This window comes from Anopheles merus, chromosome 2L (genome assembly GCF_017562075.2).
Source record: "Anopheles merus strain MAF chromosome 2L, AmerM5.1, whole genome shotgun sequence".
In the NCBI taxonomy this organism is placed as follows: Eukaryota; Metazoa; Arthropoda; class Insecta; order Diptera; family Culicidae; genus Anopheles; species Anopheles merus.
In genome coordinates, this window is record NC_054083.1 from 32,910,755 (window position 1) to 32,937,857 (window position 27,103).

A 27,103-nucleotide genomic window follows, 5' to 3' on the forward strand; every position below is an offset into this window, starting at 1 on the left:
AGAATGCACCGTCCGCTTCCCAGCATACTTTCCTCTTCGGGAATGGAAATAGTTGCAGTTGCTTTTACGAATCTTTTGTGATAGCTTTTTATGCAAATTAATTTGTAATTTCTTCGACAGCGCAGCAAAATTATTTGTTTTAAATTTTTGCAAAAACATTCAGTAAGGGAGATAATAATGTGACAAACGGAATAAAACCACCGAAATGAGTTAATGGCTGGCAATTTCAGGTTGTATTCGTTTAAAATGGTGTATCGGTATGGTAAATTGCATAACCACAGGCGTTGAGTGAAATAAAACACAAAGGTTCCACAAAGCGCCTGAAATTATGCGATGCAACCTGTCACCGTAACATTGTTCTACCATTTCTGATCATGTTCCATGTGTGTGTGCTATCAAAACTCAGCGAAAAACCCATCCAAAATTCATCGCGTTAATTAGGGCAGTCTATGTACCAGTCTATGAACCAATTGCTAATGTGTCGCGAAAAAACGGCTAGTGATGCTTCACACAACCAATGGCATTTCCATGTTTTCGTTTTAAAATTCAGTTTGTACCGATCGTTTTCTCTTTTCTATTATTTTTTATTCCTTTTCACTATTTCAACTCGGGTGGACATTAATCGAATTGTAAATTTCAATTCCTCCAACTACATTGGAAAGCTTCGTTCAATTTCACGTTACGCTAGCGTTCATTCCCATTCGTAACTCAAAAAAAAGGGCTATTATCAAAATCAACCGTTCGCTAATTGCGTGGTAATTTGTGCTGTCATACGAATTATGGTCGCGTCTTTCCACCGTGCACACCACCCGCTGAGGGCATGGCGCTGCGAATAGAGATCGTTTACCACACAAGGTGTGGAGAGGAGGGGGGTTATGTGTGTTGTCCGTGTTACAGAATATTCAGTAGCAGTTGCGATATGTCACTTCTAGGTATGCTTTTGGAAAAACCTGTCTCCGGTAAACTGTTGAAAGCATTTTCCAATTATGCTATTCTTGTCATCTTGTTTTGTGTCTCGTTTCGACATGGATTTTCCTTACGGAAACCATTTCTGCCTAGAGACACCTGCTCAATCCTAGTGAGGTAAATTAACTGGTCATAGGTTGACACCACACCTCCCTCGGTCGGCTTTTGGGCAAACAGCTGGTGTGCAGAAATAAATGCAATCGATGTGTCGATTGTACAACATTTCATTTTCATTTGTGGAAAATATGATTAACGAGGTAACAATTGATATTGAGTGTTTTCAACGAGCATGAACATTCGACCGTGCCAGAGAAGAACAGCCGAAATGCCTTTTGTGACGGGGTATTTTATTTTCTCCCTCTCCTTTCCTGTTCTCCCATTTTGTTTCCTCGTTCTATTTTAACAAGCTTTTCCCATTGTTCCTGAAATTCGATTGGAGGTTTTTTTGCGCACTTTTCTCATTTACTGCAACGCTTCACTTTTTGTTCTTGTTGTTTTTTTCTCACTCACGAACGGGGCCACATTCCTCTGTGTGGTTTCGAATTACGAACAATTTCAGTGTAAGGGTGTGTATGTATGTGTGTTTTTGCTCACATTCACTTGTGTTAAACCACACGGGAGTGTAGTAATTAATCAAATGAAAATTATTGACATAATTGATTAACATTACCGTAACCTGCCACAGACGGATGCAAGTAATTTGCATGCAAATGCCCTGCCACGTGTGTGTGTATGTTTTCCCAATCATTTGACCAGTTTCCGCCCACTTGCTTGCTCTAGCGAAGTGTTTCCTTTTCTGAATGCCATTAATCATTATTTCAGCATGTTTTTTTGAGAGCAGGGCGTGTAATAAAGTTTTGGTATAATGGAGTTTTTTTTCGCCTTCAACCTGTACTCCATTAGCATATAGAAAGATTGAGTGAAGTTTGGCAGGGTTTAAATTGTTATGAACTGCCAAAAGCCACCCTTTAAGATGGGGACGGTTAATGAAAAAGTCCACAGTGCTAACAGGATTGAATTTTAATATTTTGTTTGTTGATATTGGATTGATATTTTTAAAAAATGTGTTTGTGTTGACATAATTTAACTATTCTACTCATGAAAATGATGTTACGAAGCAGCTTTGTAATGCGCAAAGCATAATTTTGGGCGTTTTTCACTTACCGTACGTGAACTTGTTATTGCATGGTTGTTGCACGTCAGCTTGTCTACCTTCTGACGTTTTATGTTTTATTTAAATGCTACGGTGTTAACTAGCAAGTTGATTCTGCCAATCATGAAATACGCTGTTAACTGTCATTGCCAATAATTACCGCCTTACCTTACATTTTTGTTTTGATAGAATTGCCAACAGTTTCGACTGCACCATGTATAAAGTTCCACCACATTAGCTATTCTTTCTGTTGCTTATGCCTGAGCCATTTTTGGATGAAACAGCATGCGAGAGTTGATGGATTGAATAAACCACGCACGGGGTGAAGTCAAACTCGGACGCAGCGTGCCCTTACGCTTGGCCGTCGTCTTACATTAGATGTTACCTTGCGTGCGACAGTCCGTGTGGCAGTCAGCAGCTACCGGAAGGTATGCTACCTGGTCGGAATACTGAATGTGGGTAGGATCCTTTCTAGCGCAAAGACCTTCTTGCTGATTGATGGGGAGCCGGAATGGTAGGGCAGGCTCAAAATAAAACGTGCCACTGGCGCTTCTGCAACCATCGACGTTTTGATGAAAGGGCGAAACCACCATCCCAAGAAATGGATGCTCGTGGAAAGTGAAATTCAAAGTGTTGGACCGTCCGACCGGAAGGCAGGAAGAGGAAAGCTCCAGAAAGCCAAGAAGCCACGGGTTGGCGGGAGGTTTCACTTGGCTGAGTTTGTTTGAAATATTCGTATGACCGGGAGGACGATCTACCGTAAATTTCCACTCCAATATTCTGCTCAGGATTTCATCACCTGCTCAGCTGTGCGTGAGGCAAAAGGCCCGCCGGACGAAAGGCATCTCGTCGTAAGCGCGCGCTGGAAGCCGGAACAAGCTTCAAGTATATTTGTTGTTGTTGTTGTTTTCTCCTCCCTCCCCCCCCCCCCTTCCCCCTGCTGGTCGCACAAGAAACGACACGCACGACAGCGGCGTTTGCTCGATGCTACCGGCATTCACTGGATGTTAAAAGCAGGCAAAAGCCTTTGATAATTTTCTTCCACCACACACCGAGCGGCGAAACCATCCCATCCCCCATCTACTCGCAAAAAATTGGATCGTTGTGGGCAGTTCACGTACGCAGCTGAAAGAAAAGCTTTCCCGTATCCGTTCGACAAACATCCTGCCGAATGGTAAGAAATTTGTACTCATTTCATTCCTTCAACAGCGGCAGCAGCAGCAGCAACGTTCCATCCAACCTGATGAAGGTTGCGAGTGGTGTGTTTTACAACGAAAGGAGAAGCTACTACCTACCCAGCCAGCCGGTTGCTGGGAAGAATGAACCATCGACACATTTTGAATTTCGCGGTCGAGCCACGGTCGTTCCTTCGGCAGGGAAGGGTACCGTTTGTGCTTTCGAAGCACGTCGGCCGTATATTGACTGTTCTACCATCTGCCCAGGAGGAAGGTGGAAGAAAAGGTAGAGCGAATGTGTTCGCTACTCATCGAAGAGGCCTTCTCAAAGTATGCACCAACGATGATGATGATGATGATGCTGCTGCTGTTGCCGCTTCGATACTTTATCGCTTCCGTTTCGCTTGGTTTGAAAATTGATGGTAACTTTTAGACAGCTTTTTCTTCTTCTTCTTCTTCCTCCCACCCTGAGCAATACCTGGCGAACCTGTGCCACAGCGCTACGCCGTTGTATCGAAGGCTAGGACCGCTTATCGGTTTCCACTAGTTCTAGTGTGTGTTTCATGCAGTATGGCCCCTCCAAAAAAAGAAACAAATGGCTAGAAAAAGCTAGCATCTTTTTAAATTCCCTCGCATTGATGCATGTTTGCTCTTGCCGCGATCCACATTGGAAGGGGGTCCTTGGAACCGGGGGGAGCCTTCCATGAGATGATGAATTTTGTGTACCATCTGTAGTACAGGGTATAGTGAGATCATAGGGCTAAGTACATAAAGTTTTCCGTTTTTCCCAAAATTGGATTGGCTGCAGATGTTTGTTGGGAGTACGGTACGGCTACAGATCAAGGTATGTGCACCTTTTTATCCCGCGGTTTTGGGTTGTGAGCTAGGCAAAGAAAATTGTTTTTCGAATATAGGAAAACGCTCAAGACGATAGGAAATGCAGTTTTTGTTTCAACTTTCGCTTGATAGTGTGTACATTTGTGTATTGGTTTTGTTGTTTCTTTTAACTTTTCTTCTACCAATTGCTTGAAATGCAAATCAATTTCCGTTTCAGTTTACCGGTGTTGGTTTAAGGATAAATATGTTTATTTTTACTAAAGGCATATTTGAAAAATGCAAGATCCAAGATATTGAATCTGGAATTCAGAGCTGTATTACTGGAGCTAGAATCAATATCTTAGTACATGACATCCTTAGTACATTAAATGTTAATAATTTTGAATGACACTGTCGATATATGTTGACTTTTATATTGATATTTTCTCATGATCCTTTGACTTCTTTTACTTAATTTTCCATATATAATGAAAACAAGCATTATCAAAGAAGATCCAAGATGTTCGTGTCATGTGCGTTTAATCCTGATGAATAACCAGTTGACGTTGGATAGTTATTAAATTTCACCATGTAAATCATCATTTAAACCAAACCACCCCGAAGTCAACAGAATTGTGGCCCTTAAAAATGCTCGTAAAATGTGTTTGATATTCAAGCGGGCACTGTTCCATTAGCCTCCGCCGTTCTTCGTACCGCCCGCCGTAGCAACATAATTAATGAACGCTTATTATGTTCGGTCGTTTACCCAGCTCGGGATGACAACTTTGCCCGCGCTGTTGCAACAAACTCTCTTACAATTGACAATTTTGTTGCCATCTTCCCACCCTGCCGGCAGCTTTTGCAACTATGTCGTGTACTTCGGTGCGCTTATTGCACTTGTCATGCGGTGTCGCGATAAGAAGGTAAGTCCGGTCGTTAAACAGCCCGGAAGTATTTGCTAAACGACTGTTTATTCTTTGGCCGGGCTCGGTTGGAGTTGGACTTGGGTTCGGTTCTGGTCCCTGTGTGTGTGTGTGCGTGGAATCAGTTTTCTGTCGCCCGGCGAGCGTGCTCTGCTTGGTGGCGCCTTTTTGGAAAACTTTTCACTCCCATTACTTCAACTCTTCGCCTATTTTCTAGTCTTCTCTTTCTCTCCTTTTCCGGTTGAGGCTGCATCACTGTTCAAGAATATGGCACGAACTTTTCCCAGTGGTTTATCTCACCAGCGCAATGACGCGCTCTTTGAGAGGCACCCCGAGGCGACTGGTTGTGGCCGACCCCGTTAATAAATTGTCTTCATTTATCAACCAACCGCCGCCCCTCTGGCCCCCGGGATGGCAAAGGAATGAACTTCGATGCGTTTTGTTGCGGGGGCGTTTGTCGTCGGTGTCGTTGAGCTGAGTTGCCTCAACCGCCGGCGCCCTGTCTCTGTGTGTTGATTAGGACACAATGAGAGGAAGACGAATAGAAGCAACTGCTAACAACAGCAAACACAAAAAAACACGCTCCTCCACATTCATGGAACGCGTCGGTGTGCGTCAACTGCTGCTACTCATCGCAAGATAAAGCACCCACGGGTTAAATTACACTTTTCTTTCGTGGAAAATCCCATGAAGAAAAGTGTGCTTGAAGAGCGTGCCAAATTACAGCGCAAACCGTGGGTGGGTAGAAGATGGTGGTGGGGGTGTTTGTGGGCAATCAATTAAAGTGCCGGTTCATGCTGGAGAAAATGTGCCCAGGTCTAACCCGAATGCTCCCACCCCACGGCACAAGGATATTAAACTGACGGGCATCAACGGCTGCTGAAATGCTTTAAATAGTGTGACAAACCACTAAATCGAATTATTCCACTTCGGTGGGCAGCAGAGCGCATTTGCTGACGGCTCACTATCATCCCCGGGTGGAATGGTGATAATCATTGTCGGAGCCAGCAGCAGCACCAGCGCCAGCAAAAGCCCAAACAGAGATCATCAGTGTTGCTTAATGAGCGGGAGCGGGTTTTACGGTACGGATCGGTCCGCTCGCTTGCGAACATGTGGCATCAATCAATTAGCACTCCAGCATTATTTGTCGAGTAATTGATCGAAACCATTGCCCACACATTATTTCACTACAATCGATCGACTTTAAAGTGTGGATGGCATTTCATTCTCCAAATCGCTTTAATAAATACTTCAAAAACGACCTCAACGGAGAGCCGGTAAACGAACCTCTGGTTCGTAAACAGTTCTTGCTGCTAACATCCTCCCTTGTGGGCACTCCCGCTAACGTCCAGGCTTACTGGCGGACTCCTTTCGCAAAGTAAGAAATCTACCCTTTCGATAGCACCCGGAACCCGGAGATACTATCGTTGCAAGAAGTCAGTTTACAGTTGATTACGGTTTCGATAACTTCAGCTGCAACTGTCCTTACACAAGCACTTCATGTGTCAACCGGAGCTGTGGATATAAACCGTTTGCCCCGGCTGCCGGCTGGTTTACACGTCCAATCGAGCGGGGCTTCCAGTTCGATTGGAAAGATTTGTGCTGCTGCTGGTTACTGTCGTCCAGGCGCGGTACACTTGCTCCTCTCTCCGTACAAGTGGTGCTACTGGTGCACTTCTTTGGTCCGCGTACCGGAGGCTCACCGCGCGCTTCGACGTACAGGAACACACATGGAAATGTGTGAAGATGCTGGGTAAAGTCCGCATCGTCTTCGCTTCGTTTCGCTTGGATACAATATTGAAAGCACTCGTGAAGGTACATATAACCACACTTTAATCACAGTCTAGACGGGCAGTATTCGTTGAAGTCTGTCTTGTGCACATGGTTTCCATACTTTCTCTATAGCTCTCTATCTCTATCTATATCACACACACACACTGAATTCACAGATGGACACGGCTGTCCATTGTAGTTTTCCTGTGTAGGATGTTCCGGCTGCAAGAAGTCTTCCAGCCGGAACATGCTGTTATCATGCCCCGTAGAGTGTGCGGAGATGCGCATCTCCCATAACCACCGGTACCGATTGGAATCGAAATCCAATATAAGACAATTCCCAGATGACGTTTTCCCAATCATGCTGGCAATGTGTGTGTGTGTGTGTGCCTCTGTATAGTTCTGCTTCGCCGAATTTCTCCCACTGTTGTCCTTTCCCGCACAAGAAACGCGTCAAGAGTTCGTTCTCGGAAACAAAAGTCCTTTTTCCACTGCCACAGCCTCCCTTGCCAAAGCCAACATCGAGATCGAAACATGGTCAATAGCAACGTGTTGTTGTTACGTGTGTGTGTGTATGTGTATCCCATGCGTTATTAGTTTCACCGAAGGGAATTGCAAGGGACTGGTCGCTTAAATGGCCAAAACCAACCCACTCAATTGCTGCTGTGCTTTGAGTATTCGATTCGGGGGGCAATATTTGGTCGAAAATGACTGCAATAGCGGTCGGTAGTCGTCGGCTCCCATGTGTAGCATTACCGCTCCGACCTTTGCGTATGTTCTCGGTGCTTGGCCAGCCTGACCACCGATAGCAGTAGTGACCCGTTTTGTGGGACCATTAGATAACACCCAAAGCACGCTCGCAATGTTTCGGTCCCGGAAGATTTCGACCTTGCATTGCGTGTTGTGTGTGTATGTGTGTCCCCTGTGGCTGTGTGTGAGGCAAGATTTTTCCCTCGATGCGTCAATAACGTAATGTGATTTCTTCATTTGGCTGCGTTCACTTCACGCCGGCTTTTGCCGGTGGTGGTGGTCTGCACAATGCTTCACAAGCGAACGAAAGAAATCGTCTGGCCCCGTCCAGGTCTGTGTTGTGATGACTGCTGTGTCCTAAAGCATTTCTGCCTTTCCGAACGCCGGGAAGTGTTTTCTGTAATGGATTTCTTTATTGAATTTAATGCATATTAAATGAGCTACGCTGTTTTGCCCGGCTGTCTTGGGCGCTACGTTTGGGATGGACAAAGGGACAGAACGGTCTACCTACCCCGATACAAAGAGAAGAGACACCGATGCCAGTGATATGCGGCAAATCTATAAGTAGGTGGTGCAGCGAGCAGACAGACGTTCTGAGGATACGACGCCCCGCAGCCTGATTGGGGGTCTTCATTTGCTGTGTGAAGAAGCCAGTGCGAAGGCAGTAATGGATAAATGGTGTCGTTTTCCACGCGTTAGATTTCTTTCACCCTTATCCACAACATCCTTCCGCTACAGGTGCTCTAGGTCTCTCCCCTCGGCATGTGCCTTATTTAACGCGGAAAGTCATTGTGGAAAAGATGTGTTGCTTGATATATAAGAAACTGTTCGGAAATCGATTGCATTAATTATTAATGAATCCAGTCAGCCGTGCACAGCCGCCGGCGGGACAGGTTTGATAAAAATAAACACATTAATTTTTGGGCAAAAAAATGAGGCAAGGTAGCCCGGTTGGATTTAATTAACTCCGTACGGTTTTATGAGTCTGTGGGCGCACATAAAGTAAATCGAATTATTTCTTCAACGAGGAAGATAAGCTATACTGTGTTTTCTGAATATAAGATTTTATTACAGCTATATATTTTTATTAATTTATTGCGTTTTTTTAAGTAAATAAAATAATTAATGTTAACCTTCTTCTTTATTCTAGATCATGTCCGAGAGTTCCAGTGCGGGAAGTTCTACTACAGAACGTTTTACCTGGATGAGGAACGAGACACTCTCTACGTTGGTGCCATGTAAGTAGTTTAGATAGAATACAATAACATATGGAATAAGTTCTATTTCCTTGGCATATTACATTTTTGAGGATGTATGCAACGCATTTTGTTGAGGTTCTAGCTACACCAATCGCGAATATGAATTCTACGCATCGAATAGGAAAAATGTATGCATAGTCCTTAGACGCAGCAATTATGTGTATTGATACTCTATGGACCAAATCGTAACGCACAAATGCAAATCCGTTGATTCCACTTCAGCTTTTACGTGCCTTTTTTATATATTCTTTAAACGTAATAGAAAAATTGAAACCTTCGTCACTTGTTTTGTACATTTTCAATGTATCGGAAAGGAATTCTAGAATAAAAACATTTACAAATATTTTTCCATAAAAACAATACAAAGCGATCCTGCCCGTCTCGTCGAAAAACGTTTTCAAATGTAACCGATACGCTTGGTTTGCGTTTCGCCTCTAGATTAGTTGTTACGTGCTGTAATTTACTTTACCTTCCTACACCACGCCATTTTTCTAAAGGTGACACAAACTGGAAAGTAAACGCAAAAATAAACAGCACAAAAAAGCATTATTTCCTGTCGTGCACAAAAATTGTCGTGCCTCTGCATTATCGTCATTTTTAACGTACAAAAAAAATCTCACACCTTGAAAAGATCAAGCAAAAACGACAGTGTGCTGCTAGTAAAAAAAATTGCCCGACTGCACAAAAGCTTTAAGTACATCTTAATGTAAATTAGATTTTCGCCGTAGCGTCACGTGGGCTGTTTTTTTTTGTCTTCTTTCTCTGCTTGCGCGCGCGCTTCTCTTCTTTATCGATGTCGTAAAAGCTATGCTCGGGTGAGTTCGATTTTTTTGCTGCTTGTTCGTCTTCTTGTTGCTGCTCCAAAACTTCCTTGAGCGTACCGGCGGCGACACTTTACCGGAGATCAAACACACGAGCGCTGCGCGACTGCTATCGTAGTGTCATAGTGTGGTGTTGCGGTACGCGATTTGCTGCAGTGTGTATCTTTGCGATGATTTTCCCCTGGCCCGAGCGATGGCGGGGGGACCAAGGGGTGTTTCCATTATGCGGCTAAAGTGTAGAGTATTTTTAATAGAGCGAAGAAGTGAAGGAGCGTAGCGATTGTACCACCGCAAAAATCACACACACACACACACACACACACACACACAAACTTTGCTTTCAAAGAACCACTTTTTTGCATCGGATCCTGCTGCTGCATCACTTCATCCTTATCAATTTGGCCCGCAGATGATGGTTTTTGCTCCGTGGGCGATTACGATGTAGTAAAAAGGAAAAGTTGGAAAAACCAGCAACAACCCAAACAAAAAAAAAAGAAAAGCGGGAAGTCTTCCAAACGATAGTGGAATATCAAAACGCTTCGGCAACGAAATTAAACATTCATAAATTGAAAAAGATTTTCCCTTCTATCGCACGGCCGGAGTGTGCCGGTCATAGTCGGGCAAGTTTTTCTTGCTGCCGCCTGTGCGGGTTTTCGCATCCTCTCCTCTTCCGGTCGTTTAGATTGATATTTTAGAGGCGCTGATGTTTTTTCTACGCCATACTGAAACGCAGAGTCAAACAAAAAAAAAGTGACCATTAGTGAAGGAAGGATTAGATTTCCCCCCTTTTTTTCTAAGCGTGCTCGGCTATGATAAAGAAACTCTTTCGATTTGATCAAGGCATACAGACCATGGGACGTGATTTGCTGTGTTGGCTAGCAAAAAAAATTGTATAGTTATTAAATTAAGTAAACAATTTAAGTAAACTAAATCCAGGCACGACTGAAGGGGTTGAGATTACATTGCCTCTTCAAACTTTTCGACAAGAAATCCACGCGAGCGACACCCTGCTCCCTGGCAGGGTGGGTTGTACTTTCACTGCCGCATAATCAAATCCGTTAATTTTCAACTATTCTCTCACGCTGTGTGAAACAACTCATTATTCATCAGATTTGGTATTCTTTCAGCGTCGGCGTTTTCGCCCCCCTGCGATGCGCGTCCATCTTCATTCACTTCTATTGCCACCGCCGTTGTTGGTTGCTGAATGGGGTATGGTGGGGTGGTTTTTATCACTTTAAATCCGTTTGCTTCACTTCTTCGACACGTTTCGATTTGTCGCCGTGACACGGACCGCGAATCCTCCCGCCCAGTGTGAATGTGTCTGGTGTGCAATTTTCCACCGTTGTTTCGGGCAAGAGCAATGACAAGCAATTGGGAGGAAGCGGAAATCTTCGCGTCTGACAGTTTTCGCCTTTGGTATCATCATTTCCCCTTTCCGCGTGCCCACTGTGCGAAAGCGAGCGACAACTTTTGCCAAACGGTTCGCTTCACTATTAAACTGCACCGCAGCGGCGCCGGGGCCGAGGAGGTAAAGTTTGGCCCAAGAAAACTTTGCGCTCAATTTTACAACGGCACTGCTGCAATCGCTAAAGGCGCGCACGGGTTTTGATGCGAAGCAGCAAGCTGGTGGTGTGCGCGTCTTGGTTGTGCTGCTTTGGTGGAAGTCGACGTCGCAACCGAAAAAAAAAACAAAGCGAAGTCTCATTAATAATTTTATTCAACCATAATTATATTACGAAATGAATGCTCCCCCGACTCGAAAGTGAGCAATTTCATCCGAGAGCCTTCTTTTCCTCGGCGAAGAACTATCGCAAAAAGGTAACTTCCTTCTCCCCGTTACCCACCCCGTGTACACATTCGTTCAAAACTGACACTGCCATAACACGCACTCCGAATTGCTTTGCGACATTCTGATTTTGAACGGGGAATGGGGATGGAAGTGATGCTTAAAAAAATATGCTCACTAAAACGTCACTCGAGCATCTTTTTTCTGTGTGTGCGGATGGTACAATCCGGCCGCCGCCCGGTGCCAACGAGAAAGTTTTGTTAGTTAAGTTAATGTAGTATATGAGCCGTGACGGAAGAAAGGGACAAGCGAGGTGCAGAACGGAACAAGGACGTCGTGAAATTGCATCTGTTCAAGTGGGTGAGGTTCCTGTTTTCTTTCCTTTTTTCCTCTGTTGCTTTTCTCATCCGCAATGATGGAGGAACAAAGAAAAGGCTATAATTTCTCGGCACTAGTTTTTGAATGCAAAAGTTGCCTCTTGCTTGAGAGGATCGTTCCGTTTGCCACAAACATTTGACACTCATTGCTTTGTGAATTTTTCAATACGGGTTTGTGTGTGTGAGCCGCTAAATTGCTATTAGTGTAGAGATGAGCAAGATATTTTTATTCTATTGTAAGAGTTCAGTTCTTTGAAGCTTTGAGTTTAGTCACACGATTATTGTTAATTAATCAATACATTTTAATTTTTGGAAATCAAGCCTCGTACATTACAACAATTCTGAAATATCTATTTTAAAGACAATGTTCGTCAATTTTAAGTTCTTCAGTACTTAACTGCGTCGTAACAGTATTTTGAGAACATCTTACGGAACTTTCGCTATCTTGATGTCTACGCTATTATGTGTTCATTGAATAAAAGTTAAGCTAATTCTGGAATCAAAAAAGAACTAAAACTATTATATATGTGATCTAGCTCCAGGACTAATATCATAATAAGAGTTGGAGAACGATGGCTTTGGTCGAAATACAGCACAAAGGTGTTTGTAAACATAGGTTTGCCTCACAGAGAAATTCCTTCGTATTGTCCATGTGTTCAAATTCAAGTGTGTGTCGATAAAAAGCTGTCTATTGACGATTTTTACCTTTGAAATATGTGGCTCAAAATTAATCCTTTAAGTATACGCTTATACCACTTGTGGGATTGGCTTTCAGTGACTTATGGATCCTCCCCCCCATAGCAGGATAGTCAGTCCTGCGTATGGGGCACGGTCTATTTAGGGCTTGAACCCATGTTGTACCACGAGACCGGTTTTAGACCACAACATTAAGACGAAGCCAAAAAAAACATTGAAAACGTGCCAGTTCTTAGGTCATCTCCAGGAAAACAAACCATATTGAATATTTAGTAGAGGTTTCTGAAATGGTTCCATCCAACTACTGAAAGAATTCCAGCTGATCCAACTCAAAATACAACGTTCAATTAATTAACATCTTAAACGTGGCTTCAAAATTACTTTATCATCCTTTTGTCAATAAAAGATTGTGAAACCTGTTTGCCATTCTTCGCGCACTACATCAAATAAAGCGCTTTTCATGGACATCCATCAACTTATTGAGTGTTGGCGACACTTAAGATGGTACCCCCTGTCCGTTGCAAAAAAAAACAGGGAACCATGCTGCCACGTGCCTGCGCTCGGTCCTCACCTCTGGCTTTGAACGAGCCGTGCCATTGGTTGGAGGGAGTGTTGGGTGCCCTAACCTAACCCCTTGGTTCCCCACGGTGATTCACACAGGAAAACGTTTACCATTTCCGTTACGCTGGTTGTTGGTCATTCCATTCCGCAACAAAACCATTTGTGGGGATTAAGCCTGGCCCCCAGCACCCTTCGTGTAAGGGATTGCATGAGTTTAAGTGAAAATTAGAAGAAAAACTCAATTTTCCCCTTGCCCCTTTTCCCCGTGCTGGCCTGGTGGATTCACATGTGTGTTTGAATGTCGTCCCGCTACGTAACGTGTGTACGTGTGTGTGTGTGTGTTTACATCACACACGCGCACGACGAAACGAGGCAACCTAGGAGGACGTGCCTGTCTGTGTCCGTCAGGGATTGTTGAAATTCCGGTCGCGTGCGTTCCCTGCTATCCGGCCTTTGAAGTTGCTAGCGTCGTCGTTGCCACGGTATGGTTCCGTCACGCCACGGTTTCTGCGTGCAGGGAAACAGCGTCTGCCCGCTCCTGCGACCCGCACCACGCGGGCTATGTCCCTTCCCCCTTGACTCGAGTTGTGAGTCTAATTGAATTTATTTTTAATTACACCACCGCACACGTTCCTGTTGGCTGTGGCTGGCACGTGTTGTTAGAAAATGGTAAGGAACTGGTTAAAAATTGAGCCCGCTTTCGTGTGCGGTTCACCTGGGGAACGCTAGGCGGCCGCTAACCATCCCATCGGGAAGAAAGGGTCGATTTAGTGAAAATATCTGCACATTATACTTAGTCCAAATCGTTCTGCGGTGAAGGCAAATGCATTCTTGTTAGTGAAGAACCGGAACAGCTATCTCGTTTTATTTTCGTCTTGTATCTTAATCCTACCTACAGTCTTTTGTATGAAACAAATACTAACACGTGGTGTACAAACTGCACTCTGTTGATTGCTATCGGCCTTGGGGATGGAGTAGTGGAAATAATTGTGCAAAAACTTCGCATCCCTACAATATCCAACGATTTAGCTGGGCTGCAGAGCTTCCGTGTACAGAGTTTTCCGACCCATGCATCCATCGGTAAACGGAGCTAGTGCACGGCAACAAAATGGGTTTCATTTGCTCCCAGCCCAAAGTTCCTGGATTGGTAGGGGTGTGAGCAAAACAAACAAAAAAAAACGTCAGGCAAAACTAGGCACTGTGGCATTGTTAGCGTGTGCGGTTCCAGTGTGCGACAAAATTGTACACCTTTTCTAACCTTTCTTCCGTCCACCGCGTGCATGAGCACGACAAATATTCTCTCTCCAACTCCTCCACCCAACCAAAACGGGGATCCCCTTATCGTTTGGTTTTTCTTGTTTTTTTTTGTTCTGTTTTGCGCAGGATAGTTGGAACGCAGCAAAAACATACACAACAATTAGTGGTCCTATTGCGCTGCTGTTTGCTGATTGTGCGGTATCAAGATTGTTGTTACCGGTGGATTAATTGCAGTCCAACGTAGCGCTAATGAGCGGCAATCACAAACAGCAGCTAGCTCACGGTACGCACACTTTGGGGGTATATGGAATAGGGTATAGGGTCGCGTTGCACTGAGACGCGCGCGTGTGTGTTGTCGACTCTCGGCCTCGTTTGATAAAAGGCTTGCTTTATCGAAGTTACAGTTTACAGTGTTTAGGTGAAAAACAAACGGGAAAAGCCGAGAGAAGGTGTCAGGGAAGCAATTTTTCCTATGGTTTCGTTTTTATTTCCCTCCCCGTGATCGATGGTGCATAGCGGTTGGGGTATGATGTACTGCAAGCAACTGTTCCTGTAGTTTTCAGTGTGAATTAAACTTCATTTGATAAACAGAACTAAAGGGATAAAGGAAAGGCTTGTATGGACATCATTATTGCAGAAAATTATATCATATCTTACTCCGCTTAGCATGGAAACACATTTTAGACGGAAACTTCAAAATTTTTAGGGGAAAGTAAAACCCATGGAAATCAGTTTTAATAACATTAATGTATCCATTGCTCATGATTTAGCATCTAGTGATTTGGCTTCTTTTTTGTGCAATATTGTCGTCTGCTTTTCTCTCTTCATTAACTCATTTGAATGCATCATTACTGTCAACTTTTGGCAAATCCGATTTACCATCACAATGCATTTCTCGCTCGCCAAACCCATGTTTTGATTTGATCACTTCGTTTACGATTCGCGACCTCCTTCGCCCTGCGAGTTTGGCGCAGTTTCAATGGATTTTTGATGATGTTTGCATTCCCCTTGGCACGGCCCTCTGGTTCGTGCACTTTTCCCAACAGTCGTGGGTATTCTCGTCTAGCACTTGTTTATTTTTGCACACCCACACTCACACTTTGAACCATGTCGAATGAATGAGCTCAGTCCCGCCAGCGCCCTTCGAAAGATGCTTTCCATCCAGTCGGCAGTCGGATTTTATTTCCCGCGCACGGCCATTTTACGATAGACGCAAAGACACAGACCACCCGCTAACGTATGCGATCATAATTGAAGCAACCCCGCCATTACCAGCTTTCCCGCCAAAAAAAAAGCTTTCAAACGGTTTGTGCAAACATTTCTCTTGGCGTCGTGTAAAGTTCCGCACTGTGTGTGTGTGTGTGTGTGTGTGTGTGTGTGTGTGTGTGTGTGTGTGTGTGTGTGTGTGTGTGTGTGTGTGTGGTGTGTGTGTGTGTGTGTGTGTGTGTGTGTGTGTGTGTGTGTGTGTGTGTGTGTGTGGTGTGTGTGTGTGTGTGTGTGTGTGTGTGTGTGTTGTGTGTGTGTGTGTGTGTGTGTGTGTGTGTTGTGTGTGTGTGTGTGTGTGTGTGGTGTGTGTGTGTGTGTGTGTGTGTGTGTGTGTGTGTGTGTGTGTGTGTGTGTGGTGTGTGTGTGTGTTGTGTGTGTGTGTGTGTGTGTGTGTGGGTGTGTGTGTCGGGGTGCGTTTATATTACGATCGTTCCACACGAAACGGTCGCTCCCGCCCGTTAAGTGACGGATCGCACGGTGAGGCGTGTCCGATGCACTGTAAAATATGGTGATTTAATTTTACTGCATTTACCCCGTTCATGCGGCAGCAGTCTGTGTGTGTGTGTGTGTGTGTGTGTGTGTGTGTGTGTGTGTGTGTGTGTGTGTGTGTGTGTGTGTGTGCTGTATGGCCACGTTTCCATGTGTGTTCCGACATCCCTTCGAACCCATCCATCGTGGCTCCAGCGAGTGGTTTAAAAGGAGCAGCAACTTCAGCAACGATTCAAGATTTGTTTTACTGCTTGATGGCGTCACCATACTCGTCGCGCGCTTTTATGCGCTGCTGGAACGACGGACAGCGTGTGGTGGGTCCGTGTGCATTAGAACCGTTCGGGGTGATTGTTTTCTCCTCGTAAAGTATCCTCTGATCATGAGCTAGCATAAAAGGAAGGGTTTTGCCGTTCGCGCTTTGATGCATCGTGTTTGCGACAGCCGGAGAAATAAACTGGAGAACACAATTTGGAAGCGTGCCAGGACGCACGTAATGATCTTGTTTATAATCATTGAAGGGGGTTACAGATACTTGCTAACTTTTTTATGGAATGGTCAAAAGACATTTTTTTTGTTTTTTTTTTCTTTATCTCATAACATCAAATTGTTTAGCTCATAACATCAAATAATAATCCAAATGATTTTTAATTTAACATGTTCAATTGTTATCCGTAAATCATTGTTATAGTAATGCATAAGAAACATGCCTTAAATTGTTTCGTTTAAAGCCTCATCGCTGTTCACCTTCGTTTAGATGGAAATAGGTAGAGCCTTCCAGACGTTTCCAAGTCTGATCGATCCTTTTCCTATTCTTATCATCCTCCCTTTAAAGCAGATAGATAGACATCTGCTTCTTCCCCTTCCGTCGCTGTTTAGCAAAATAATTCAAATTACCTTCGTTAAATTGCGAACCTGCGACAAGAAACCTCCCCTCCTTCCCACGAGGCGGTGAAATTCATCACTCACTCATTAAAGATAAATAAGCGCGCACAGTGATGTACTATCGCGGCAACAACCCTTCCGGGTTTTCCAAAATATCAAATTCCTTCCGATTGATTCATTTCAACCGCTCTGCTTGCAACCCTCCCTGCGTGGCGGTGGATTGAAAAATGCCCTTCCTTTGTTGTCGATACCCGTGCTTCTTGGCTGCTATAGGAAGGACACGTGACTGATTTGCTTCGGCAAGATGAAACGTAAAGGATAACGATAACGTTCGAGTGGATCAATCAATATGCTAGTCTGATGTTGATGTTACACAGCGGCAGGCTTGCGCCAAAAGTGTATTATGTTACCAATTACCAGATCTGGTCTTGCTATGTGTTGCTTGGGCTAGAAAATAACGTTGTATGAAACATTCTTTCATACATGTTTTTCCATCATTATTTTCTATTTTGTCTATTGTTTCTTGTAAACTCATTTATCTAGTGTGGTAAAGTATACAACAATATGTTTTATTCTCTTTAGATGCTAATTCAATTCATCGGAATATTAGTTAGTAGTGAATAAAAACGCTATGAACATAAACGAAGTTTAATATATTGATATGGTCTAATTTGGATTCAATAAACGACCTTACCTTAAACTGTTATGTTATTGCCTTTCCCAACAAAAAAACGGGATCTCAAGCTTCAGGCAACCAAATGAAAAAAAAACCGTACGATAACCATCTCTTCTTTGTTCACCATCCATCCATCCATCCATTGACAAACTTCCGATGAAGGGCTATCAAAAGAGGAAGTATTGGTTTTCCCTCCCCCGTGGTAGCGCTTATCGTATTTTGCAACACTATTTCCTCATCGATAAAGAACGGGCGCGGGCACCGATTGGGGCCGAATGCGGTAAGCGACCGGGAAACATAGGAACCCGTAATGCATTCAACCGGGCCCGATGTGATAGGGCGGCAGTATGTAAAAACTCTTTTAATCAACATATTGTTCACTCGGGTGAAGCAATAACAATAAAGCGCTTCCCGAAGGTCAACCCTTTTTCCGAACCGTGCGTGGTGGCGGCTGCCGGACCATATTGTGGACCCCGGCCAAGGGATCATCCCCTTCGTCCTAGCGGGCACAAGTCGCAAAAGCCGCAAGCAAATAGGGGTCAGGCTTGGTTATGATGGAGAGGAAGTGGGAAATCGCCCATTTTGATCGGTGTGCGTTTTTATCTGCGCTGCTCGATAGCGTTTCCCGGAGGTGGCAAAAGTGGGGAGCTACCAGCGCACATTCGATTTCAAAACCCCTTTTCACCATCCCTGCCCGATGAGGTGTGGAGAGTTTGCTCCATCGGAAAATTATGTTCCCTTGACCAACAAAAAAAAAGCTCCGATTCTATCGATTCTGAGTATTACTCACACGGAGGAAAACCCGCCTATAAACCATTGACGCGGGGTTTTTCAAAAGGAATCCCAAATGATAAAATAAGAAGTGCAAAGGATGAGTCTGTTGGGTGGAATAATGGAAAAAAGGGGAGGAAAAGGATACGATCTCGATGGATGACACCTATTTGTTGTGAATAAAAACGAACGCACGCCCTGCCCGGAACCCCCCGTAAGAATTGCGTAAGAGGGAACATTAAAGGGATATTTTGCTGCCCCCAACACCCATTGAAATCCTCTGTTATTGGTTTGTTATGGTAAGAACTGCGTTAAAGCGTGAATAACGTCGGGCAAAGGGTTATGTTTCGATTGTGTCCGACGATAAAGTAGCCCAACCGGGGAGCGTGTGTGCTCTGGCTGCTACCGGTAGTGTCCAGTAGCAGGATAAAATCCCCAGCAGCGGATTGGCGGGTAGAAGTGCGGTGGTGGTTAGTGGATGAATTAAAACCCCCACAACGTACCTCCGACACGTGAAGCTGCGTGCGTATGAGTGTACGCGCATGAATGCGTACCAAGCGGATGAAAAAGCTTTAGTGATTCATCGCTCACATGCACAGCACAGGGAGGTAGGCAGACCATAACGCATGATAAGGGATGAAATTTCCTTCCCTTTGTATGTGTGTATGTGTGTGTGTGTGGGTAAAGTACGGAAGAAGAGGTCCTTTCTATGTTCCGCGTAAAGGGTTGCAAAAGCCGGCCGTGTAACGATTTGATAAAATATTCCTACTGCACGCAGCACGGTGGAAAATATCTTCGTAAGTTCGTATGTGTCCTTCTTTTCCGGAAGCGAAAAGCGACAGGATTGGATGTATCTAAACTTACACAAAAGGCAAACCAATTTTCCGCTGCTTTCCCACCGTACATGCGCGCATGTATTTATTTGCACCCCTTTTTCGTTGCTTTGTGGCTGGCAGTAGAGAATCATGTGAAGAATGAAAATCGAACTGGTTGTAGATGGGATAAAACGCTACAACTCTTGGCTGCCTGCTGGGAAAGGATTCTGTAGGTGCGTGGAATGGCAAACCGACAGAAACAAACGTGTGAAACCACACACTTGTACTACATCCTAGCAGAGAGGGAGGGAAAAAGAAAAGACAGAGTACAGTATCGTCCAGTTCCTTCCAAATCCCACTTAAAACGTCCCGCCTTTTTCGAGGGTGTGTAAATATTCTCGGCCAAATATTCCTAATCTTCTGCGTACCGTTTCCCGAAGCGTCCTCCCGAGCGAAGGAACAGCACTTTCCACCTAATGAATACAAATCGTTTTTCTCCCTTTCCACCCCAAAACGTTTCTGCCATGCGCTAGAAAACGGGCTGGGTGAAGAAAGAAAAACTGCCGCGATAGTGTGAGAAACGAGCAGAACTGGGAAGAATCCTTTCTTCTTCCTGGTTTTTAACGCCTTCTCCCTGTTTAAGCTGCCAGGGAAATGTCTTTAATGTGTAGAATAGTGGAGCAGAAGCGCCGTAAACGGCAGGGATAAGACGTGGAGCTTTAAATGGTGCTGCTGAGGGAACGCGTCCACGAAGCCCATTTCCCTACCCTCCCGGTGGGTTCACCTGCGCCACAGTCATTTGAAGGAAATGGACGTTTGCTTTACTGCAGACAATGTTGATTTTCTTCCTGCAAAGAGACGGACATTTGGTGACGTTGCTGCTGGTGCTGCTGCTCAATTCTATCTAAATTTCCTCTGCTCCATTGTAGCATACGCTTCCGTTACCGTTCCCTCCACAAAACGGGAAACCGTTTAAGAGTGTCATTTGTTTCGAAAGGATAACACAGCAAAGGATAGTGATCGGGGCGAAGGGGTCTGTTAATGAAATCTTTCCTTTGACAATGGTTTTAGATGGCTTTGGCTGTGTCAAAGACGTTCGCTGCGTTCGTTTTGCCCTGCAAGATAGGAGTAAGGGGGGTAAGCGCTGCAGCATTCAGCAAAATTCATTTCCTGGACAAGCTTTACAGTTTTACAAGAGATTAAGGTTTATCTTGTTAAAGTGAACGAAAAGGCAGAGCATAAGAGGGGGCAGATCGAGCGGAGCAGAGGAAGTAATTATGCTGCAATCAATTCGCTGCTGCTCGTTGTAGCAGCAGTGAAAAAGGCAGCTGTTAATTGTTTGCATAAAGGCACCACAGGTAGTGTGCGCTGGCCATTTACACCTCGTTTTCCTCTGCTTATTTGTTGCGCAGTAATTTATTTTCGCGTCTTGAACTGGTTCTGTGCAGGTTTTCAAGATTATTTTACATGTCTAATGTTTCTCTTGATCAGAGTCAAGATTTCTTATTTTATATTGTAACTTACAATATAATTTTTTAAATTATATTTTACATAGTTCACCTTTAAGTACTTTTTGCTGATTAAATATAACAAAATTACTCTTCAATCTTTCAATCAAAAGGCACACAAGAACGCTGATTGTTTACTGATCGATTTAGACATTTATGTTACCTTCTTCATCCGACCATTTGTCTTCCTTGTTGTTCATTCGCGTCTGTCCAGTTGTATGTGTCCCCTTGATTTTCCGTTAGCCCACCGCACCCTGTCACTATCACTTACCGGCTGCATTGATTCTCTGACAACCAGATTCAATTTGACAGCGGGAGGTGATTTCCGTGCCCAAATAAAAAAATAAAATCCCTCAAACTCTGGGGGAAGAAATAGAACATTGATGTGTTGTTGAACTTTCTGGGTTTTTGTTTTGCGTTAGGATAAGGATCTCATCGCGCTTTAGCACTGCATGAGGGTGGTGCTGTAAGCCAAATGGAATCTTTCCATGTTTGTAAGTTTGTAAGCGAATGTTGATATCCTTGTATGTTTTTTTTTACTAATGCAACAGAGACAGATGCATCAGAAGTGAACACCATACGAACCAAACAAAAAAGTACCGGATACATACACACAAACGGAAGAATAAAAGAGTGCTTAAACGGATTAAATGATCACAAGCACCTATTTCCCTTCGGTGCGCCACCCTTCGAGGACACAAGTGGCTGTCCCGTGTGGGATTTTCGTGATGCTTCAAGATAGAATCAGGACGAGCAGGATTTACAGTACAACACACAAGCCTCTATCCTTTGTTCTGTCTCTCTCTCTCCTTCGCTACTGCTCCTTATCAATGGTACTCAATCTTTTTGCTGCTACTCCTGCAGGTTATCACCAAGAGATGGCCTGGTGTTTTACCGTTTTGTCCGCATCCATGTCCCTTCTGATGGTTTTATTTGGCTGTTAACGAGGTTGGCCATCACCATCCCAGTGGTTGCTGCTGTAGCTGCTGTGGGCACCGGCGTTTTTGTGTCTGGTTCAATTGTGTTACCGCTTTTGTGCGTCCGAGATAGCGCTGAAACGACGGTGCGTGTATTTGGACCGATTTTTTGCTGTTTTGGTGGATTTGGTTTAATCATTTAACGCGCGTCGCCTGAACCCTCGCCCTTTTAGGTGTCTTTGATTTCTATTTGCTAGGTCGGTGTGTTGTTTTCACTGTGGTTGGGGTGTTTGATTTGCAAGAGGCTTTTTGTTGTTTGGGATCGCAGGTGCTAGGCATCTTGGTGCAGTGGGAGAAAATATCTGGAGTGTCTTTTAAGAAGGAGAAAGTACTTGAGCTCATGCTTTTATCTTAAGTATTTTATTGGCGCGATGTTTTGTATTTGAGATATTTAGGGAGATTTCAATATTCTGTTTGGTAGGTGTCAGGGGTGTCACGCGGATATTTAAATTAAAGTCGAAAAGATTCATTTGTTAGATTGGACACCATCAAATTGAAAGGATGCCTTATGAAACGTCGTTTAAAAGCATCAACATTTTCAAATATGCTCCTTTAAGTAATTCAAAAAATCTGTATCCAGGAAAACAAACTTTGCAAACCATTGCTCCAGCGAATCGATCGAAGTAAATCCACCGAATGTAACACATTTCACGCTTTTCTTCGTTGATTGAGCACGACTGCCGTGCCGAAGTCGTCTCGAGTGGCCTAATTCGATTTATGCTAATTTTACAATTTTCAATAACCATTTCTTCCGCCATAACGCGCATCTTGGTAACGCGAGCGGGGATGGAAAACTTCACCCTTCATCCACCCTCAATCTACTCTAAGCAGCTGGGCTTTGGGTTCCATTATTCACTCCCACACTTCCCGCACTAAGCGGTGTTCGACAGCTGTTGCTGTCCATAATTGAGAGTCGATTTTTATCAATTTCAACTTCACACATCCATCCAAAAAGCGAAGACCCAATTCACTGACAGCATATTCCCTTTCTTTAGGAAGCAGCAGCAGTAACCAAAAAGAAAATGTTCACACAAAAAAACTCAACTGTGTGGGATTTAAAATTTGGTTTGGTTTTAAAGTTTGGTCCATTTGATCGCTTTTTTTTCCTTCAAACGAAATTCCACGAGTTGCGATGGGTGAAAGCAATGCAGAACGGGGAACGGGACTTTGTAAAACTTCAAGATGGAAAGTGATTGAGCATTTCCGCTTGGGTGACTTTTTCGTCCATCTTCGGTTGAGTGCTGCAACATCACAGAAAGAAATGGATCTAGAAAACGTATTGTGCAAGAAAAAGAAAGAATTTATTCTGCGCCAACCAACACCATCAGTGGAAGTGAGCTTGATGATTCAATAGTTTCTTTATGATGATAACACCAACCAAGCTTTGTTCTACGGACGAAAACGAACTGAACACCATCTTCACACCATCTCGTTATCAGCACATCCGATGCAGAAGAGGAAAAGTGGGGTAGTGTGCACCCTTCTACATCAAAGATTTATTTTCCTTGACGAGCTTATTAATTGGCATTATGGGTCCGTTCTACATATCGTCCCTTTTTACGCAGGAATGCCATCAGATTATAAATCCGCTTTTGTCCGACAAGAGCCGGAAATGGGTTTCTTCTCTCATTCTCTGTTTGTGCTTGCCCTGTACACATATATATTATGCCTTCACAAATCAAAGCTTGCAGAGGTTGCCTCGCCGGGGCCGGTGTGTCCCAAGTTGCTTTTAGCCTCGCTTCCCACTCAAGGGCTCGCAGTGTCCGGAAACGAAGTAATTAAAACTTTCTGATGACTGGCCGGTACGTATTTTGTATCGTAAAAACACCCCTTTTCCTCGGTTAGGGGACCGCTCCCCGCTTAGAATCTTTCTCTCTTCCTGCTCTCCTGCCATGCCTCTTTGCCTAAACCATGCAGCCAGAGTGAGGAGGTACCCTTGGGTACAAATATGGAGTTCCGATATCGTTTGGAATTTGCTAAATAGCTAAAGTTGTACCATAAATCCTGTTCACGAACCATAAAGTCACCGTCTTCACCGACGCCACTCTCCGAGTCTTCGAGCCTTCCGTCCGAGATGATATGGGGTGCTGCTGCTGATGCTGCTACCGCTACTGCAGTGTAAGCGAGAACACAGTGGTCGTTGGTGCATATCCTGGAAAATACTATCATTCCTTCCCGCTTTCGTCAGCTAGATGGCTGACCTTTTACCTTGAGGCTTGCGAGGTTCCATTTCCGCCGTTGGAACGTCCACTTGTGGCTATATGGCAAAGGTAAAGCGAGAGGACCCAAACGGTTTAATTTCCCTTCTGACCTGTTCAGCGTGCGCAACGACCGCGTCCCGCCGTACTGGCCGGTCCTGGGTGCTGGGGGATTCAATTAAAATTTGCCTCAAATTGGATTATACACGTCAAAACAATAAATAAATTTTGCACTTCAGGATGTGCGAAGGAACTCTAGCGACTGGAAGCAACATTCGTCTGGCCATTAATAGCCAGTACCAAGGACTTGAGGACCTTCTTCTACTCGGGTATGTGTGTGCTGATCTGGACTGTATAAACGTTGGGTTTCGTTTTGACCAAGCATGCTGTGTATGTACAAAGACCTAAAGTAGTCCAATCTCTACAGCATATGGGGTCGACCTGTAGAGGAAGCTGGAAGCCTAGAATGGTTGAGTTTTCGGTTCAGCTTCAGAACTACTTCAGAAGAACAATTTGGTGTGTGTATGCTGTTTAAAAATACAAACACACATACTGTCCCCACAGAAACCCAACTGTTGGCCTGGTAAGGTTAAAATTAAGATTTGAGTTCAACTTCGGTTTGTAAAGGTGCTTATGCCTGTAGATGTGTGTCTGCTGCAAGCTGCTGGGATTGAATTGCTGGACATTCCGCTTCCGGACAGCATTGCTTGTATTACGGCCTCTCAACGCACTCAACGTTATTGCCCACGAACCTCCATAAACCACTTATTGAAACGTGATGTTCGAGAGCGCCCTGGTATACTGGGGTATGCCCCTTTGCAAGCTCACCGTCAAAGCCGTCCGGCGCTCAATTATCCCTGGTGCGCTGAGGGTGAAGTGTCCGAATGTTGGCAGCGGCTGTTGCACGCCTCGTAGCTGGTTTACGATTTTTGGAAAACTCAATTACGGAGAAAAACGATTACGACGATGCTTTACGACAGCGACAAAAGGCAACGGGGGGAGGGGGCTTTCTGGTGATGGTAGTCGTGAGATTATGGGGATTGCTTTGCTGTGGACGGGAATGTGGGAAAACGTATAAAATGTTTGACTTTAAATCAATAAAATACTTTAAAATTACATAAAACCTCTACTATGAGAAATAAAGTTGTGTCAAAATGGCTCTTGTATTAAACTTAAACCAAATGATAATCTCTGTGTTTGGTAATTTACTAAACGCAGATTGTTTTACTTTTAACGTAAATGTAATATCCTACTTATCTTTAGTATCTAAGTTATTTAAAACAAAAACATGTTCATCGTTTGGTTACTCTAATCTAGAAACTTATTCTTAAAATTTTTCTCATTTTGATCCACGTTCTTATTCTGCTTCACATTTTGATATTATTGTGAAAAATTGCATCAGCTATAACCCATTAAAGATGAAATTGCGTGTACCAGAAATGAAATCCCAAAGGTCACATTAATCCATTGCGTTTCGGAACCATTCTAGATGCGCAATGTTTGTTCTCATTTTTGTTTTGTTTTCTCATTTTTGGCTGAATTCCCTCGCGGCTGATACACTGAATGCGGAAGTTACCGTAGAGCAAAACTGAAGGGCAATTTTTTATTTCGCTACCGTATGACCCCTTTGCTAAAAACGCTGCACCCTTTTACGCAACGCTGCTGCCAATATTACATATTTATGTGTGATAAATTGTGATTGTATAGTTTGTGAATAATGTCGCTGGGGAAAGGAAATCGAAAATTGAAATAAAATCCAAACCACCAGAGTAAAGTACTATTCTTTCTAGAAGAGGGAAGCAAAGAAATCCCCAGTGCAAACACAGCCCACCGCACCATCGAAAGTGCACTCATTCAATTACAGCGGCATAAATAGATATTTATTTTATGTTTTCCATTACGATTGCCTTTTCAAAATCAAACTCTGCCCCTCTGCACACCGGTATCATATACACTGCGATGTGTTTCAATTTTGAGTTGTGTTTGTTACGTTCTCTTTATAATAAATCAAAATTAAGCCTGTCAGTGAGGGAGTGCGCACTAGAGCGACTTTTTGGTCAATAAAATTTCAAAAAAATAATCACCACACTCGGAAGTTAATAACAGGAAGCACCTCCTTGCCGGCTGCTACACTTTACGCATGAAAAACGCTTTCATCCGCAATTACGCCCAGCTTTAACTAATTTGTCTCGCGCGAATCAGTACACCATTTAGCTTCTATTCATTTTCAAAAGTTGCGGACATTTTTCACGCTTAATTTTGCCCTTATCTTAGTTTACTGAACTTTTCCCTCCTCACGTGCCCCTCTCATTGCACCCCCGGTGCGCCATCATCCACTCTCGGGAGATAAGTGAGGATAAGTGTGGCGGCAAAAAAATGGATCGTGCCTTAAAAGGCACACCGGTGTGACAGGAAGGAATAGCCGAGAGAGTAAAAAAAAAAAGCACGAGCAAGAAGGCAAACACCACCAGCGCGCACACTTGGCAGGGGCGAAAAATTTTAATTGAAATTTATGACAAATTTTCCTTCCTGCACACAAAATGGGCAAAAGCAGGCCAAGCCGGTCGGATGCAGCCGCCGCGCGCGCACCATTGGCGCAGGTGGTAGAAAATGCGTAGCAAAAAAAAAAGCTTCCCGTTGATGATGGTTGCCTTCTTCGCGCAGTCCGGAAAAGTGATGCTTTTTTTTCTTCCTGGTGGTGGGCGAACGATGAACGCTGAAAAATTGGATAAAAGCAGTCAACGTGAAGAGGATATTCATGTTCTGTCACTTTCTTCGCAGCTGAAAGATGGTGTGACATCAACTGTGGCAGGGAGGCAAAAAAATAAAGAAAACTGGTACGCTTAGTGTAGCCCAACCCAACAAAATCTTCTACAGAAGATGAACGACACTTTTCGATCCGTCGACCCCCACCAAGTGACCAAGGGTTCACGATAAAAAGTAATCCCATTTTTTATTATCATTCGCGAGACGGGTGGTTTGCTTCTTTTTTGTTCTCTTTGCTGTGCCCTCTTTCACTATTTGATCCATTGAAAGGGAAAGCAGCTTTTCGCGTTCAGGTGGCGCTCCAAGTCGCTGTGGTAATATGAAGGAAGGGAATTTGATTTTAATTTGTTAACTCTGCTACTATCACTTCACGCTGAAACGGCAGCAGTTCACAAACACGAAAAGGCGTGTTAATACTTGTTTTATGTTATCACCGATGAGG

At 44.0% G+C, this 27,103-nt stretch overlaps 1 protein-coding gene across 7 annotated transcripts in view; it reads left to right on the forward strand.

Annotated features, from left to right (window-relative positions):
• The window catches only part of LOC121594855 (semaphorin-2A-like), a 303,073-nt gene that overhangs the window by 144,986 nt on the left and 130,984 nt on the right, over positions 1 to 27,103 (forward strand). For all 7 annotated transcript variants that reach the window (XM_041918589.1, XM_041918585.1, XM_041918583.1 and 4 more), the window contains exon 3: positions 8,707 to 8,794. In XM_041918589.1, coding sequence (XP_041774523.1) covers positions 8,707 to 8,794 — 88 coding nt within the window. The remainder of the gene's footprint in view (positions 1 to 8,706; positions 8,795 to 27,103) is intronic.